The 18,189-nt window shown below is 44.5% G+C and overlaps 1 protein-coding gene across 1 annotated transcript; it reads right to left on the bottom strand.

Annotated features, from left to right (window-relative positions):
* Positions 1–11,204: 11,204 nt before the first annotated feature.
* On the bottom strand, positions 11,205–12,075 carry LOC104682176 (gamma-aminobutyric acid receptor-associated protein). The gene has a single exon (XM_010388719.2). The coding sequence runs from the start codon at positions 11,989–11,991 to the stop codon at positions 11,638–11,640; it is 354 nt and encodes a 117-aa protein (XP_010387021.1). The 5' UTR covers positions 11,992–12,075; the 3' UTR covers positions 11,205–11,637.
* Positions 12,076–18,189: the final 6,114 nt, after the last annotated feature.

The raw sequence follows: 18,189 nt of genomic DNA, 5'->3' as shown, positions 1-18,189 counted from the left end.
ACAAGTTCTACTTTCCACAAAGCAGTAGAAGATAATTCAGCCAAGTTTTCTGCCACTTTATAACCAGGTTTGCCTTTCCTCTAGTGTCCAATACCAATGTCCCTCACTTCCATCTGAGGCTTTACCAGGAGCACTTTTTTTTTTTTTTTTTTTTTTGAGATGGAGTCTCGCTCTGTCACCCAGGCTGGAGTGCAGTGGGGGGATCTCAGCTCACTGCAAGCTCTGCCTCCCGGGTTTACACCATTCTTCTGCCTCAGCTTCCCGAGTAGCTGGGACTACAGGTGCCCGCCACCACGCCTGGCTAGTGTTTTGTATTTTTTTAGTAGAGACGGGGTTTCACCGTGTTAGCCAGGATGGTCTTGATCTCCTAACCTCGTGATCCGCCTGTCTCGGCCTCCCAAAGTGCTGGGATTACAGGCTTGAGCCGCCGTGCCCAGCCAGGAGCACTTTTAATATTCATATTTCTAGCAACATTCTGTTCATAATGATATATGTATTTTCTAACATGATAAGAGCTTTCTCTACAGCTTCCCTCGCTTCTTTCTAAACCTTCACCAAAATGGCCTTTACCATCCATACGTCTTTCTTTCTTCTTTCTTTTAATTTTTTTTTTTTTTTTTTTTTGAGACGGAGTCTCGCTCTGTCACCCGGACTGGAGTGCAGTGGCCGGATCTCAGCTCACTGCAAGCTCCGCCTCCCGGGTTTACGCCATTCTCCTGCCTCAGCCTCCCGAGTAGCTGGGACTACAGGCGCCAGCCACCTCGCCCGGCTAGCTTTTTGTATTTTTTAGTAGAGACGGGGTTTCACCGTGTTAGCCAGGATGGTCTTGAACTCCTGACCTCGTGATCCGCCCGTCTCGGCCTCCCAAAGTGCTGGGATTACAGGCTTGAGCCACCGCGCCCGGCCTTCTTTTAATTTTTATAGAGGCGAGTTCTCACCATCTTGCCCAAGCTGGTCTCAAAATTCTGGGCTCAAGTGATCCTCCTGCCTCAGCCTCCCAAGTGCTGGGATTATAGGTATAAGCCACTGCACCCAGCTAACATCCATATTTCTACCACCAATCTCTTCAAAGCACTCTAGGCTTTTACTATGAAGCTCCTGAAAATTCCTCTACGTCTACCCATTGTAATTGCCTATCAGGTTCTTCCTGCTGCTGCACAGGCAAAATCAATTCACTGATATCGTGGTGTTGCAATAAAGAAAGAATTTAATTGATGCTAGGCTAACCATATGGAAGATAGAGTTATTGCTCAAATCAGTCCCTCCAAAGGCTCAGAGGTTACAGTTTTTCAAGGATAGTTTTGTGGGCAGAGGACTAGGGAATGGGTGCTGCTGTTTGGTTGGGGCTGCAATTATAGGGGTGTGGAAATCCATTCTCATGCTCTGAGTCTGCCTCTGGGTTGAGGGCCACAGGATCGGTTGAGTCATGAGTCTGGAAGTGGACAGTACAGAAAAATCTCAAAAAACAGGCTGGGTGCGGTGGCTTATACCTGTAATCCCAGCACTTTGGGAGGCCGAGGCGGGCAGATCACGAAGTCAGGAGATTGAGACCATTCTGGCTAACACGGTGAAACCCCATCTCTACTAAAAATACAAAAAAAAAGTTAGCTCGGTGTAGTGGCAGGCACCTGTAGTCCCAACTACTTGGGACGCTGAGGCAGGAGAATGGTGTGAACCTGGGAGGCAGAGCTTGCAGTGAGCCAGGTTCACGTCACTGCACTGTAGCCTGGGTGACAGGGTGAGATTCCATCTCAAAAAATTAAAAAAAAAAAAAAAGAAAAAAACAGAAAAATCTCAAAAAACAGTTTTATGTTCTACAATAGTGATGTTATCTGTAAGAACAATTGGGGAATTCACAAATCTTGTGACCTCTGGCTACATGACTTCTGAGCAGTAAAGGGTTAGAGAAACTATCCCTACATTTTAGCAGAATTCAGACCCCTCCCATAATCCTAATCTCACCGCCTTTCATTAGTTTTCAGTCCCTGAGCAAGGATGGGACTAGTTTTAGGAAGGGACTATAATCATCCTTGCTTTCAAGTTAAACTATAAACTGTATTCCTCCCACAGTTAGCTTGGCATATGCCCAGGAATGAGTGAAGATAGCCAGCCTGTGAGGCTTGAAGCCATGCTAGACTTCGCCCACTGTCATAATCTTTGCAAAGGAGGTTTCACCATTACTCAATTCCAAAGCCACTTCCACATTTTAGGTATTTGTTACATTTCACTTCCCAGTACCAAAATCTGCATTTATTTGCTAGGGCTGCCATACAAAGTACCTCAAGCTAGATGGTTTAAAACAACAGAAATGTATTCTGTCACAGTTGTGGAGGACAGAAGTTGAAAATCAAGGTGTAAGCAGAGACATGCTGTGAAAGTCTAGATCTAATTCTTCCTTGCCTCTTCCTGAATTCTGGGAATGACCCCAACCTTTGGCATTCCTCCAATATCGGCTTCTGTTGTCATGTGTTCTCCCACGCGTTCCCATGGCATTCTCTTATTTGTGTGTCTGCGTCCAAATGTCCCTCTTTTTATTAGGACACCAATCATATAGGATTAGGCCCATCCCAACGACCTCATTATAACTTGATCATATTGCAAAGACTCTATTTCCAAATAAGATCACATTTGTGGGTTCCGGAAATTAGGACTTCAGCATATCTTCCTGGGGTACGCAATTCCGTCTGTAACCCTGGACAAATACACCTGTGTAAACACCACCAAGATAAAGAAATGGAGCATTTCCAGCATTTATCAGGCTCTGTCACGCTCCCCTTCAGTCAACACTTCCTAAAGGTATCCTTTATTCTGAACACCATGGCCTACTTCGGTATCTACAGAGCAGATTTATGCTGAAGCAACAGAAAATAAGATAAGAAGTAATTAGAGCAGCCATATCATCAAAGATAACCTACACTTTAATGGCTGGACTTTGAGCCATTTCTAAGAGAGTTTCGTTAGAACATTACACTTTTTGAGTTCCAACTAAATGTCAGGCCCTGTGCCATTTATTCATGTACATTTCGTTTTATTTTGTTCCATAAACACCATTTGAGGAAAGTATGCGATTTCTATCTAGAAAGAATAATTATGACACAGAGTATTTGCCTAAAACTAGCAAATCTCTAGCTAACAAACAGCTCCTGGAACCAGGCAGAGCTCTCTTGGGCCCCCTGGTTAGTGTTTGGTTCAGCAAATATTTGATGAGAGGTTATTGTAGACACAGGCATAGAGAATCATGCACAAATGCCGTATTTTCCTGCTCTCAAGGAACTTAATATTCTTTGGAGGAACACAGGAGGATATAATTCTAAAATAATACAGTCATTGTGATGACGGAGGCCAGCATCAAGTTCCAGAAAGGCACAGAAGATCAATATTGGCTCACCTGGAGGCGGGGGATGGTCCAGGAAAGGATCTTAAGCTTTGAAGACAGAATAATCAGGAGGTAGGAAAAAAAAAAAAAAAAAAAAAAAGAAAGATGAGCAGGGGCCGGGAGGTGTGAAACTCAGGAGAAATCAAACAGATGGGGATGGCAGGAGCCTGAAGAAAGAGCTAGGTTTTAGCTGGGGATAAGGATCAACGGTGGAAGTCAGGCCAGAGAAGACTTTTATGTCACGGTAAAAAGAGGACCATGCATTTCTCCTGAGGTAGCACATGCATTGCTTGTGGACTGCTTTCAGTCTGCAGATGGTGCTTTTATTTTGGCCCTCACAGTGTTTGAATAAAGTCTACGTGCCTTTAAACCTCTGGCTCACCCCAGGCCGCACTGTTCCCTATTGTTTAATGCTGACCAGATATGTTCAGGTATATGACTTGGATGTGTGGCATCTAGGAAGGAAACTGGGTGCCACTGTAAGGTTTAGACAGGGAAAGGACATTGGCCATCCTTGAATTTTTTTTTTATTTGTTTTAGAGATGGGGTTTCATTATGTTGCCCAGGCAAGTGATCCTCCCACCTCAGCCTCCTGAGTTATTGTGATTTCAGGCACATACCACTGTGCCTGGATGAATCATAAAGTTCTCTAGAAACAGTTTCAGAGATGGACTTGAGAGAGTGAGACTGAGGCAGGACGATCATTTAAGAGGTTATAAAAATGGCAAGATGTGGTTGCTCTCTGAGCAATAGTAATACAAGAGAGGAAAGGCCATACTTGAAAACCATTTAAGAGACAAAATCACTAGCAGAGAGTGAGTCTCTGGAGGTGAGGAGGTGGGAAATGGTTTTCTTCCCATTCACAGTGGGGCATGCTTTGCAATTTCTGCATCGGTTCTAATTCAAGGACACAGGCTGGTGCACACAAGTGTGGGCTAAAGAGGTATTGGAAGATGGCATAGAACCAAGTGGGAAAAGAAGAGGCCCTTGGCTCCGTCTAGAAAAGAGCTTCAGCTTCTCTTGGCAAAGCTTACGCTAGTGAGGAGAGTTTGAGAGTCAACACCAAACCCAGCTGTAAATCATTGCAACTGATCATCTTCAGCAATTGCTGTACACAGGTAGTTATGCTGATGTTACTGGTTGGTAAAATAGTGTATTAACTCTTTTAATTTTTTGTCATTTTTACAAATTGAGAGTTAGAAAGTATATGAAGATGTGACTTCTGAAATCAGTAGCCAGTGTCCTGGCCCTGACCATAAGTAGCAGTCACCCCATTGACCTTAAGATTAGGACCCAACCAAAACCTTTCTGAACAGGCCATGCCTGAAAAAAAGCAGATTAAAGGACTAGAGCCTTTCTGTAGTCTTTTAATCATATGTAGCATGATTTTGGGAGACCCAAGGAATGGGCCCATCTAAAATCTAGGTGATTCAATCACAAATCTGTGAAAGCCGTTATTTCAGAATTCCCACCAAAAATTCCCACCAGGCTTGCCTTTTTGGCCTAAATTTTGGTTCGTTCTTAAAAAGCAAATATCCATGGGAGGGATAAACATTAACCTTTATTGGTCACTTACACTTTTGTATGAATGAGACAGTGCTTTTCTGACTAGGTTTGATAAAGGAAGAATGCAGAAGCAGATGCTTGAGTTCACGTAAAGAAATCCCCTAAAGAAGACTGAAGGAATGGGGAATCTACAGATGACGACCAGAGTAGGATGTAGAGCAGGGGTTAGCAAACTTTTTCTTTCTTTCTTTCTTTCTTTCTTTTTGAGACAGAGTCTCACTCTGTCGCCCAGGTTGAAGTGCAGTGGCATTAATGATATTGGTTCACTGCAACCTCTACCTCCCAGGTCCAACTCCCAGGTCCAAGTGATTCTCCTGCCTCAGCCTCCTGACTAGCTGGGTTATAGGTGCCTACCACCACATCCGGCTAATTTTTTTGTACTGTTAGTAGAGACAGGGTTTTTCCATGTTGGCCAGGCTGGTCTTGAACTCCTGACCTCAGGTGATCCACCTACCTCAGCCTCCCAAAGTGCTGGGATTACAGGTGTGAGCCACCATGCCCAGCCCAAACTTTTGCTATAAAGGGAACATAGGCAACATTGTACGCTTTGCAATGCTTATTGTTTCCATTGCAAATACTCAACTATATCATTATAGAGCAAAAGAATGAGCACAGCTGTTAGAATAAAACTTAATTTACAAAAGTGAGTGGTGGCAGGCAAAATATGGCCCAAGGGCCACAGTTTGCCATCTCTTGTAGAGAGGGGAAAAAAAAAAAAAATTTGCCTTGGAGACAAATAGACTTGAATCCAAATCCCATCTCTAATAACTACTAGATATATGGTCTTACAAAAATTAGTTGATCTCGCTAATCCTCATTTATCTCAAATGTAAAGTGGGATAGCAATACCAATCTCCAGTATAGCAATAAAGCTGAGAGAAGATCCTAAATATAAAGCCCTTAATGTTGTGCCTGACACATGTAGGCACCCAACCAGTATTAGTCCCTCGTCTCTACTTTGACTTTTCCTTGAACTGACTTTGTTCAATGTATGTGGGTGTGAATAAATTGTTGTCGGTCATTTGATTAACTAGTAATCAAATGGCAGATCCTAGAGAAGTAGAGTATGAACCAGGATGTTTCTGGGATCCCATGTTTCTTGGAGTGATAAGATGGGACGCACTTGAGATGTTGCATGAAGTTTGGAAGTTACTAAAGGGAATTGAAGATTCTCTGTATCAGGACATCTTGGTTGCAAGCAAAATAAATTGACTAATTGAAGCAAAAGTAAATTTACTGGAAGAATATGGTGCAGCTCATAAGATCCAAGAGAAGCCAGATAATTATATTTACAGTTAATGAGGCAGCTGAAAGAGATCTCAGAAGAAGAATTTAATATCAGTCTTGACCTGGCTGCTAGGAAACTAAACCTTCTATATTGAAACATTTAGCCCAACATGCAAGACCCATGGAGAATTCAGATTGGATGAACATGGTGACAAGTCTGCCCGTTCACTGTTTTGGAGGGGAAAGATGAAGGATCTTGGGCAAGGATCTTCTAGGGGACTTCCTTAGTGCAAGTGCTGGCACCTGGATTTACAGACTGGTTGAGTGAAACTAGATTGTGGTCCCCATAGTCAGCACTTATGACAAGAAAGTTCTCAGACTCAACAAAACATATCAGGATTATTGGGATGAAAGGCCCTTTGTCCATTCCAAAGGGACTTACAGAGCATCTGCTCCATTGTCCTCACTGCCTTGAGAGGCAGGTGGGGCTCAGCACTATGAGATGACTTTCCTAGGTTGCTCTGTAGGGAAAAAGTGGAGCTGATGGCGTCTTTGGGGAAGGGGAGAGAAAAAAAAGATGGAGATGGACAGAAGAAGGAGAGGGAAACCAGGCAAGAAGGAAGGGAAGGTGTTTCTCATGAAGGGCGGTCGTGTGGATCAACTCACTCATGACCCAGGGCTGTGGCTTGCCTGCCAGACCTTTGGGCTCTGAGGGAATTGAGACAATCTGGGCTTTGTCAGCTCATGGACCACCCTTCCATGTGTTCTTTGAAAATATGTGAGGCTGGACTTGGCAATAGCTTCCTCTTTGGAACAATTACTCCCATTACTGCTACTTCTTATTAAGCTCTATGTGTCCTGGGCTATCAGGCCATTGCATATATTTCCTCACTGATTCCTCTCAGAAAGCCAGTGAGATGGATGATAGTATTGTCCCTATTTTATAGATGAAGATAGTGAGCATCAGAGAAGTTAAGTAACTTGTCCAAGGGCAGAAACAAAGTTTAAGCCAACACAGTTGTGAGACCGCTGACCACAGGCAGTGGGGGATTTACAGCTTAGATCCTGCTAGATCCAGGCCCTGGAGAAATGGAGGTGAGGGCAGGAGCGTTCCTCATCTCCTGTTCCAGCTCAGACCTAGTCCTATCTCTTTGCCTTCAGCTTTTTAAGCAGGACTTAGCTTTTTGAACTTAATTTTGATCTGGTTTTGGAAATGCAGCTGCCTCCTGCTGAAATGGTCCCACTCTCCATCTGGTGAATTAACTTGCTTTTCATCTCCTCCTCCCTCCCTTGTCCTGTGGGTCACTGGGCTACTTGATAGCACCTTGGCCAGAAAATCAATGGCTAAGGAAGGGAAAAGAAGGAAAACTTAGCTCAACTCTTGTTACCTGAAGCGGCAGCTGAAACCAATGCCCACAAAGAGGGTTTTGTATTTCCCATGAATTTAAAATGTTTCTGTCACTCATGCTACCAAATGTCCTGAGTTGGTGATCCAAAAAAGAATGCCATCATTGTGCAAACAGGGCAATTTATAAGAAATTCTTCACAGCACACAGCTATGCAGTAAAACCTCAACCCCAAGGAGCTCATTGCTAGGCTGTTTCTTCGTTGCTCCTGCCTTGGTTGGGGGTGGAGGAGAAATGAGGGGGGAGTAGCACTGCTGAAAATCCCAAGACCTTCAGGAGGTTCAAGTCCTGCCCCCTACCCTCTTTGTGGTTCAGTTCATGCCCCCCACAGCCTCTGTGCTGCTCCCTCATCCCTACCCCCTCATTTTCTTTTCTGTATGCCATTTCCCAGTCCTGGTCAGGGAACATAAAAGCTTGGTCTTAAAATTGAGATGTCTCTATGCCAGAAAGTTACTAACAAATTATAAGCAGCTACAGTCAATATTGGCTTCTGACAGTCCTGATCATTTGGGAGAATGTTTTCTGGTGGGGTTGGCAGTCAAGAGGAAAAGGAGGCCATCCCCCATCAAAAGGGCAGCACGCATCTTTTGAAAAGGTTCTCTTTTCTTTGCTTCTCTTTCCTTCCCTTTTTCCTTTCTTTTCTCTTGCTTTTTAAAATGCTCTCCCTCACAGAAGGAGGGGAGCCACTATTGTGCAAGAAAATTCTCTATTGACTTGCAACTTAGCGGTGCAGTCAAGGTTTGCTCACATGCTGAGGGGCAATTCTATTTTAGCTGAGGGGTGATTCTATTTCTGGCCTCAGGCTGAGAGAGAAGCAAGGAGAAAGTTCCTATTGTCATCAAACAAAATGACAACAAGTTTAGTTTAAAGATCTTAATTGGCTTTTATTTGTGATTCTAGAATCAGGCAATTCAGAATCTGCCTCATTCTATAAAGTAGAATGTTGTGATGAGTTGGGCGGAGGAGGTTGGTTTTACAGACAGAAAGGAGCTGAGGAAAGCAGAAACAGAGAACAGGTGGATTAGTCGTTTCAAAGTTACCTTCATTGTAAAGATCAAGGCAGAGGGGATTTCCTCATCATGCTCGTTGAGACTGGCCTGTTTGGGGATTTGGCTATTAGCTCTTTCTCTCTCCTGATTTCATGGAAGTTCAGGTAAGCAACTTCGCTTTGGCTTGGTGGTATGGAACATTAGCATGAGTGACTCTATTGTGGTTTGGTCTGTTAGGCCTAGTGCAGGAGCTCATTTCAAACCAATGGACTCCCTCCTGTACATTTTATTTAACGCTAATTTTGACTGAATTTCTTTCCTAAGTTATTCTTCTTAAAAACTTCTTCTTCTTCTTCTTTTTTTTTTTTTTTAGGAGAGGGTCTCAGTCTGTCACCCAGGCTGGAGTGCGGGTGTTACAGGAAAGGAGTCCGGATCCAGACCCCAAGAGAGGGTTTTTGGATCTTGTGCAAGAAAGAATTCAGGGTGAGTCCGTAAAGTGAAAGCAAATTTATGAGGAAAGTGAAGGAATAAAAGAATGGCTACTCCAGCCGGGCGCGGTGGCTCACGCCTGTAATCCCAGCACTTTGGGAGGCTGAGGTGGGTGGATCACGAGGTCAGGAGTTCGAGACCAGCCTGGTCAATATGGTAAAACCCCATCTCTACTAAAAATACAAAAATTAGCCAGGCGTGGTGGCACGCGCCTGTAATCCCAGCTACTTGGGAGGCTGAGGCAGGAGAGTCCCTTGAACCCGGGAGGTGGAGGTTGCAGTGAGCCGAGATAGCGCCACTGCACTCCAACCTGGGTGACAGAGTGAGACTCCATTAAAAAAAAGACAAAGAAAAAAAGAATAGCTATTCCATAGACAGAGCAGCCCCGAAGACTGCTGGTTACCCATTTTTATGGTTATTTCCTGATGATATGCTAAACAAGGGGTGGGTTATCTGTGCCTCCCTTTTTAGACCATATAGGGTAACTTTCTGACGTTGCCATGGCATTTGTAAACTGTCAGGATGCTGGTGGGAGTGTAGCGGTGAGGACAACCAGAAGTCACTCTAGTGACTGTCTTGGTTTTGGTGGGATTTAGCCAGCTTCTTTGCTGTAACCTATTTTATCAGCAAGGTCTTTATGACCTGTATCTTGTGCTGACCTCCTATCTCATCCTGTGACTTAGAATGCTTTAACTCTCTGGGAATGCAGCTCATTAGGTCTCATTCTCTTTTTACCTAGCTCCTATTCAAGATGGAGTTGCTCTGGTTCACACACTTCTGACAGAGTGACACCATCATGGCTCACTGCAGCCTTAACCTCCCAGGCTCAAGTGATCCTCCCACCTCAGCCTTCTGAGTAGCTGAAACTACAGGTGTGTGCCACCACATCCAGCTAATTTTTGTATTTTTTGTAGAGACGAGGTCTCACTATGTTGCCCAAGCTGGTCTGCTAGTCTCGAACTCCTGGCCGCAAGCGATCTGGCTCCCAAAGGCCAGGGGTAAGCCACCGTGCTAGGCCTATTCTTAGACACACCTTTTTTTTTTTTTGAGACGGAGTCTTGCTCTGTCGCCCAGGCTGGAGTACAGTCGCGCTATCTTGGCTCACTGCAAGCTCTGCCTCCCGGGTTCATGCCATTCTCCTGCCTCAGCCTCCCAAGTAGCTGAGACTGCAGGCGCCCACCACCATGCCCGGCTAATTTTTTGTATATATATATATATTTTTAGTAGATATGGAGTTTCACCATTCACAGGATGGTCTTGATCTCCTGACCTTGTGATCCACCCGCCTCGGTCTCCCAAAGTGCTGGGATTACAGATGTGAACCACTGCACCCGGCCTCTTAGACACCTCTTGAATGCCAAAGTGAATTAAAATTTCAACTCTCTTTTCTCCTCCTGATCTTCTTTTAAAGATTTTGGGGGACATGTTATTAATATGTTTCTAACATTGCATCATAAAAAGTCTCAAACAGAAGTAGAAAAAAGGTTATACTGCATCCTTATCCACTCTGGGTAATTTTAAAGCTAGCAAAAGCAGGGAAATAAATGGAATTAAATAACAAACGGTGGGGGGGCGGGGCGCGGAACGAGATTCTCACTTTAGAATTCTCAATAATAAAGGCATCTCAGCTACATATTGACATATAAATTAACAAGACTTTCATTTTTGGGGGGCTCTGCCTCTGGCCCATATCCTTAAAATGGGTCTTTTTAAAAGGAAGGCTCCTTTTAGATTCTCTTTGTGGTTTCTTCCTTGCCACAGGGATTCATGAATATTCAAAGTACGTGGATGGTGGAAGGCAGATGAAACCTGAGATTTGAACACAGCCTCATACATCTGTTTTTAGAAAAGCCAGCCGGCAATGCAGCTGATAACATCCTGGGGAGCTGCAGGTAGGGCCCAGAGGAGGGAAGAGAGAGTGTGGGGCAGATCAGAGAAAGTTGTCCATTGCCTCCCAGGATTAAAGTCAGCTCTAGCCTGGGAGACAGAATCTTCAGTGGTCTAGACCAGCCCAGAGCTTCCTGAACTTCAACAGGCCCAAAACAACCGACCTGGGAATCTTAAGAGGCAAATTTTGATTCAACAGGTCTGGGGGTGGGGGTGGGGCTGAGGGTGGGCAGCATTGAGAACCTGCATTTTTTTTTTTTTTTTAACTTGGTGGTTTCCTCTTTATTGATGTGCCTCCTACCTTTCCCCCCACAATTTCAGTCCCTTCCAACTACCCCCAAAAAAGAAGGTAGTGAAAGGAAGGGATTGCTGGGGTTCTGAGCCCCTTGGGCAGTCAGAAAGGGAACAGAAACCAAAACAATCACTGGATGTGACAGAGACTGACAATCAAGAAGTCTAAAGCAGGATGGGAAAGGCAGGCAGAGAAAGGGGAAGAAAGGAGAAAGGAGAGGTACAAGATGCCAACTCCACCATTACCCCTCCTAAGAGAGGCTGGAGAGAAAGCCTCAAACATTAAGAAGTGCCCGTCCTGAATAATGGAGGTGGTGTTTGAGCTTGAAGGAGGAGGAGGTCAAGAAAAGGGGGCCACCTCTCTCTTTGTAGAACAAGGCCCCCCTCCAGCTCAGGGACAGCAGCTTCACAGACCGTAGACACTTTCGTCACTGTAGGCAATGTAGAGAAAGAAGTCTTCTTCGTGGTGTTCCTGGTAGAGCTGACCCATTGTGGCACTGGTGGGTGGAATGACATTGTTGACAAAGAAAAACAAGGCATCCTCAGCTCGGAGATGAATTCGCTTCCGGATCAAGAAGTAGAACTGACCAACTGTGAGATCAGAAGGCACCAGGTATTTCTTTTTGTCCAGGTCTCCTATCCGAGCTTTGGGAGCCTTTTCTACTATCACCGGCACCCGGTCCGGGTATTTCTTTCGGATTTTCTCGCCCTCAGAGCGGCGTTTCTCGAACGGATGCTCTTCTTTGTACACGAACTTCATCCTCCCGGGAACCGGGCTGGACCGGGCTGGGCTGAGGGAACCCGGGGGGGCCGGGACGGGGAGGGGGCGGCGGCGACGGCGGTGACGCGCCGAGAACCTGCATTTTAATCAAGCTCCTAAGCAAAGCCAGCTCCTAAGCTGCAATCTATACATGCTCTGAACTTGGTTTAACACACTATTTTCACCTTAAAATTTTTAATGATTTTTAAACTTGAACTTGTGTTTTCTAAGTCTGATGGGGCAATCCAGCCAGCCGGAGACTGGAAGAGATCCACGCAGTGCAGTATGAATATGTGGGGCCACTGTCTTTTGCGCTCCATTTGCATATGGTACTTGAGATGCCTCATGAGTACAAAATTTTGGTGGGAGTTCAGCAAGTCCCAAGTGGTGTGTTATGGCTGTGACTTGACAGCCATGTTATGGCTGGGTCCCTGACAGCCTGGAGAGGCCATGCTTGCCATTGGTACCAGACCTTGCTATGAACACAGAAAGAAGGCAGTGATGTTCTAGGAAACATGAATGACCGAGAAACCCTGTCACATCCCTCCTGGGTTCCTTCCCTATATTAGCCAACCACGGATGCTAAAATGATGACATAGAAGAGAAGGGAAAGTTCTTTTTCCTTTCAGCCCTTCCCTATCCTTCAGGAAGTGGAAGGTACTGTGAGTAGAATGTGTGCTTATTAAGAAGTAAAACAAAAACAGTTGAGTGACTTTATTTAGTGTTTCCACTGTTCTGGTAAGAACAAAATACAGCTGTGTGTACAAGTTACAAAATACAAGTTGTGTTATTTCAACAATTCCACCTTAGGAATTAAATGCTTAGATATTTGTATTTAAAACTGGCATTGCTTGATAAAAAAGATGAATGGTAAATCCATGTTCATCATTAAAAATGTTTTTTTTTTTTTTACTTAGAATGACATTAAATGGGCTAGGCACAGTGACTCACTCCTGTAATCCCAACCTTTGTGAGGCCAAGGTGGATGGGTCACTGGAAGTCAGAAGTTTGCGACCAGCCTGGCCACCGTGGTGAAACCCTGTCTCTACTAAACATGCAAATTTTTGCAGGACTTGGTGGCGCACCCCTGTAGTCCCAGCTACTCGGGAGGCGGAGGTAGGAAAATTGAAAGCAAGATGCAGAGGCTGCAGTGAGCTGAGATCGCACCCCTGCACTCCAGCCTGGGCAACAAAAGTGAAACCCCGTCTCAAAAAAAAGAATGACATTAAATGGCAAATATAAAACACCATAACAAGTTGAGAGACTGTGGAAGAAAGAAAAAAGCTTAACATTTTTGCAAATGTAGTGGCACTTTTTCCCTGCTTTTTGAACAGGTGCCCGTATTTTTATTTTGCACTGGGCCACACAGATGATGTCGCCAGCCATGCTCCCGGTTGATGCTGATGCTGCCAATTCCCAGAACACACTTTTTTTTAAAAAATTATTTTTTTATTGTTGTTGTTGTTGTCTGAGACAGAGTCTAGCTTCCTTGCCCAGACTGGAGTGCAGTGGCGCAATCTCAGCTCACTGCAACTTCTGCCTGCTGAGTTCAAGCAATTCTCCTGCCTCAGCCTCATGAGTAGCTGGGACTACAGGCATGTGCTCCCACGCCCAGCTAATTTTTTTGTACTTTTAGTAGAGACCATGCTGGCCAGGCTAATCTCGACCTCCTGACCTCGTGATCCACCCGCCTTGGCCTCCCAAAGTGCAGGGATTACAGGTGTGAGCCACCACACTCAGATTTTATTGTATTTTTTAAATTGTCAAATAATAATTGTACATATTCATGGGATAGATACATAGTAATGTTTTGGTACATATAATGTATGGTGATCTGATCAGGGTAATTAGCATATCCATCATCTCAAAGATTTATCATTTCTTTGTTTTGGGAACATTTAATATCCTCCTCCTAGCCATTTGAACCTATGAAATATATTACTGTTAACTATACCACCCTATAGTGGTAGAGAACACTAGAATTTATTCCTTCTATCTAGCTGTAATTTTTTATCCTTTAACCTAGGGGTCCCCAACTCCTGGGCAGCAGATCAATACTGGTCCATGGCCTGTTAGGAACTGGCTGCATAGCAGGAGATGAGCGGTGGGTGAGCGAGCATTACTGCCTGAGCTCCGCCTCCTGTCAGATCAGTGACTGCATTCGATTCCCATAGGAACTGAAACCCTACTGTGAACTGCACACGTGAGGGATCTAGGTTGCAGGCTCCTTCTGAGAATCTAATGCCTGATGATCTGAGGTGGAACAATTTCATCCCCCTCATCCAATCCCCCAACCCCACCCCATCCTGGCCATGGAAAAACTGTCTTCCACAAAACGGTCCCTGGTGCCAAAAAGGTTAGGGTCTGCTGCTTTAACAAACCTCTCCCTATCCGTCCCCTCCCCTTACCCTTTGTAGTCTCTAGAATCCTCTGTTCTACTTTTTACTTTTGTGAGATGAAGTCTTTTTTTAGTTTCCACGTATCAGTGAGAACATGGGTGTTTAACTTTCTGTTCCTGACTTATTTCAGTTAACATCATATTCTCTGGTTCCATCCATGTTGTGTTGAATGACAGGATTTCTTTTTTATTATTATTATTTTATTATTTCTTGAGATGAAGTCTTGCTCTTGTTGCCCAGGCTGCAGTGCAGTGGTGCGATCTCATCTCACTGCAACCTCCACCTCCCAGGTTCAAGCAATTCTCCTGCCTCAGTTTCTCGAGTAGCTGGGATTACAGGCGTCTGCCACCACACCTGGCTAATTTTTTTTTTTTTTTTTTTTGAGATGGAGTCTTGCTCTGTAGTCCAGGCTACCATGCCCAGCTAATTTTTTGTCTTTTTAGTAGAGATGGGTTTTTGCCATGTTGGCCAGGCTGGTCTCTAACTCCTGACCTCAGTTGATCTGCCCACCCAAGTGCTGGGATTACAGGTGTGAGCCACCACGCCTGGCCAGGATTTTATTTTGTATGGCTAAACAGTATTCCATAGTGTATATACTACCTTTTCTTTTTCCATCCATCAGTTCTTGGACACCTAGGATTCCATATCTTGGCTGTTATGAAGAGTACTGCAGTAAACATGAGAGTGCAGATGTCTATCTGATATAATGATTTCCTTTCCTTTGGATAAATTCCCAGTCATGGGATTGCTGGATCACATGGTAGTCCTATTTGGTGTTGTCTGAGGGACCGCCATACTCTTCTCCATAGTAGCTATACTAGTTTGCATTCCCACCAACAGTGTGTAAGAGTTTCCTTCTCTCTGTATGCTTGCCAGCATTTTTTTTTTTTTTTTTTTGTCTTTTTGGTAGTAGCCATCCTAACTAGAGTGAGATCATACCTCACTATGGTTTTGATTTGCATTTCCCTGATGATTAATGATGTTGAGCATTTAAAAATAATAATAATAATAATAATAATAATAATAATAATAATATTTGAAACAGAGTTTCACTCTTATTGCCCAAGCTGGAGTGCAATGGCACGATCTCGGCTCACCGCAACCTCCACCTCCTGGGTTCAAGCACTTCTCCTGCCTCAGCCTCCCGAGTAGGTGGGATTACAGGCATGCGCCACCAAGCATGGCTAATTTTGTATTCTTAGTAGAGATGGGGTTTCTCCATGTTTGTCAGGCTGGTCTCGAACTCCCAACCTCAGGTGATCCACCCGCCTTGGCCTCCCAAAGTGCTGGGATTACAGGCGTGAGTCACCGCGCCTGACCCAAACAATTATTTTTGAGTAGTTATTGCTTTGATGTGGCCAGAGAGATAATGTTTTGCCTCTCTTTTAAGTAAAAATGATACAGGAATTTAACTTAAAAGTCTCAGACTTATGAATAGTTTCTATATATCAGAAAATCTTTATACCAATCATAACCTTAGTTAAATGTATATGTATACCTATATACCTATATGTCTATATTTCTATATCTCTATATCTATCTATCCATTTACCTATCTATCCATCTCTGTTATTCTTAAGAAAATACCTGTATGTAATGAAGGTGTAATGAACAAGCCACTGGAGCCACTTGATTTATTAAAACTGTTTTTCACTCAGAGGAGTGGAGGAGTTAGGGCAGTGTAGCTCCTCCTGGCTCCCCTCAAGCTGTCCACCTGCCCTAGCTCCTGGTTGATGATCCTGTAAAAGCAGCCTTTAGCTGCTATCGAGTGGGGCAGGCTTAGAGAGCAAACAAAGGCTAGTGTCTGGGAAGATTAATTTATGCTTTTAATAGTCTATTCAATAATACCACAGATCCGTCACTTTATTTGTCTTTTCATATGCCTTGTGATTTTTTTGTTGAAAGCTGAACGTGATGTCCTTGGTAAAAGAAACTACTGTAAACAGGCCTTTGGTATGAGGTTTTATGTTTTTCTGGCAAGGACTTCGGCTGTGTTTGCTGTAGCTGTAGGTGTTCAAATCTAGACTTTCATCTGATGGGCTTGTTTTTGTCTTCCTGTTGTCTTTGAGTTTCTCTAAAGGGCTCTTAAATTGTCACTATTTTTTTTTTTCTTGAGACAGAATTTTGCTCTGTCTCCCAGGCTGAAGTGCAGCGGTGTGATCTCAGTGCGCTGCAACCTCCACCTCCCAAGTTCAAGCGATTCTCCTGTCTCAGCCTCCTGAGTAGCTGGGACTACAGGTGTGCACCATCACGCCCAGCTAATTTTGTTTTTAATTGTATTTTAAGTAGAGACAGGGTTTCGCCATGTTGGCCAGGCTGGTCTCGAACCCCTGACCTCAGACAATCCACCCACCTAGGCCTTCCAAAGTGCTGGCATTACAGGCGTGAGCTGCTGCACCAGGCCTTAAATATTCTGTAGAGATGTATTAAATAGTTCTAATTGTTTTCCCTGTCATTAAACGCCAGCCCTATTAATGTGGCAGAAGCGTGTGGGGAAAGGAAGTGTTCTACAGTCCTGTCAATAGGTCTCAGACTCGTAGCGAGCCTGTGCCCCTCGGCTGGCACCTTTGCCAGTGCCTCTCAGTTTTGCTTTGATATTCCCTCTCAGGTGAGACAGGAAGGCTGGAGCCCACTGGAGTTGGGTATTTTCCTTCACCCAGGTCACCCTAGGCTCCAGTTTCTCTTGAGGACAGGCATTGTTATTAAAAAACAGAATGTTCTGGGCAACTTTTTAAATGCCTACTTTTCCCCACCCCTTGGGGGAATGTCTAGGGCATTTTTCTCTGATCTTAGAATGTAGTGGCACTCCTGGAGTTACAACTCAAGAAAGTGTGGGGTTTGCTCTACACCTGCCCTCTCCCTGAATTTTTAACTCTCTCAGCCTCGTCCACGCCGAGCCTCCAGCAATTCATTGGTGGCTGTTCAGGTTTTCCCGACACACTAGTTCCTTTGGAAGTTACTGCTCCTGGGCTTCTGCTCTGGTCAGTTGTGATTCTCTCTATCTGCATGTCTGTCTCTTTAGTTTTTGGGGCAGCTGTTTGCTCTGTGGCTTCAGTTCTCTTTCTGCCCTGGTCAGTTGTGATTCTCTCTATCTGCATGTCTGTCTCTTTAGTTTTTGGGGCAGCTGTTTGCTCTATGGCTTCAGTTCTCTGACGGATATAAGAAGAATTGTTAGTTTTCAGCTTGTTGGGTGGACAGAAGAGACGACTTCCAAGCTTCCTACACACCTGACTGGAAACCAGAAGTCTCCCCCATTGTTTAATTTGACTTTTCCAAGTTGAAGTTTAGAGATATTCAGTCTCACCCGGGTGTTGTGGCTCACATTTGTAATCCCAGCACTTTGGGAGGCTGAGACAGGAAGATGACTTGAGGCCAGGAGTTTGAGATCAACCTGGGAAACATAGCGAGACTCCATCTCAAAAAACAAGGTAAGAAAGAGATATTCAGTCACCCACACATGAGGCAAAAAGCCCGAACTGGAGACGTTGGGTGATGTGATGCCTATGCTGTTGATCTTTTTCATGAAGGTGAGGCAAACACCTCAGAGACTGGCCTGGACCCCTTTAGGAAGTTATTGCTGGGTACCATACCTTTGCTTATCTCCATGGTCATAATGGGACCAGATTCCCATACTCCAGACTGGAGCAAATACAAGGCCTATCCCAGATGGAGATGGGGAAGTGTCCCAGAGAGGTGCTTTAGCACTGTGCTTCCCTCCCCTTCCCCAACACTTGTCCATATGGCCAAACAGGAGGACTCATAAAAGTTGAAAACCTCATTGGCTGATTGATGGTGGGAA

This window comes from Rhinopithecus roxellana, chromosome 16, assembly GCF_007565055.1.
Source record: "Rhinopithecus roxellana isolate Shanxi Qingling chromosome 16, ASM756505v1, whole genome shotgun sequence".
In the NCBI taxonomy this organism is placed as follows: domain Eukaryota; kingdom Metazoa; phylum Chordata; class Mammalia; order Primates; family Cercopithecidae; genus Rhinopithecus; species Rhinopithecus roxellana.
The sequence above is the reverse complement of the archived record's forward strand: the minus strand, read 5'-3'. Positions and strand labels throughout refer to the sequence as shown.

Bases quoted from the DNA above. Each gene is read 5' to 3' on its own strand.
- LOC104682176 (XM_010388719.2), bottom strand. From the start codon at position 11,991: ATGAAGTTCGTGTACAAAGAAGAGCATCCGTTCGAGAAACGCCGCTCT.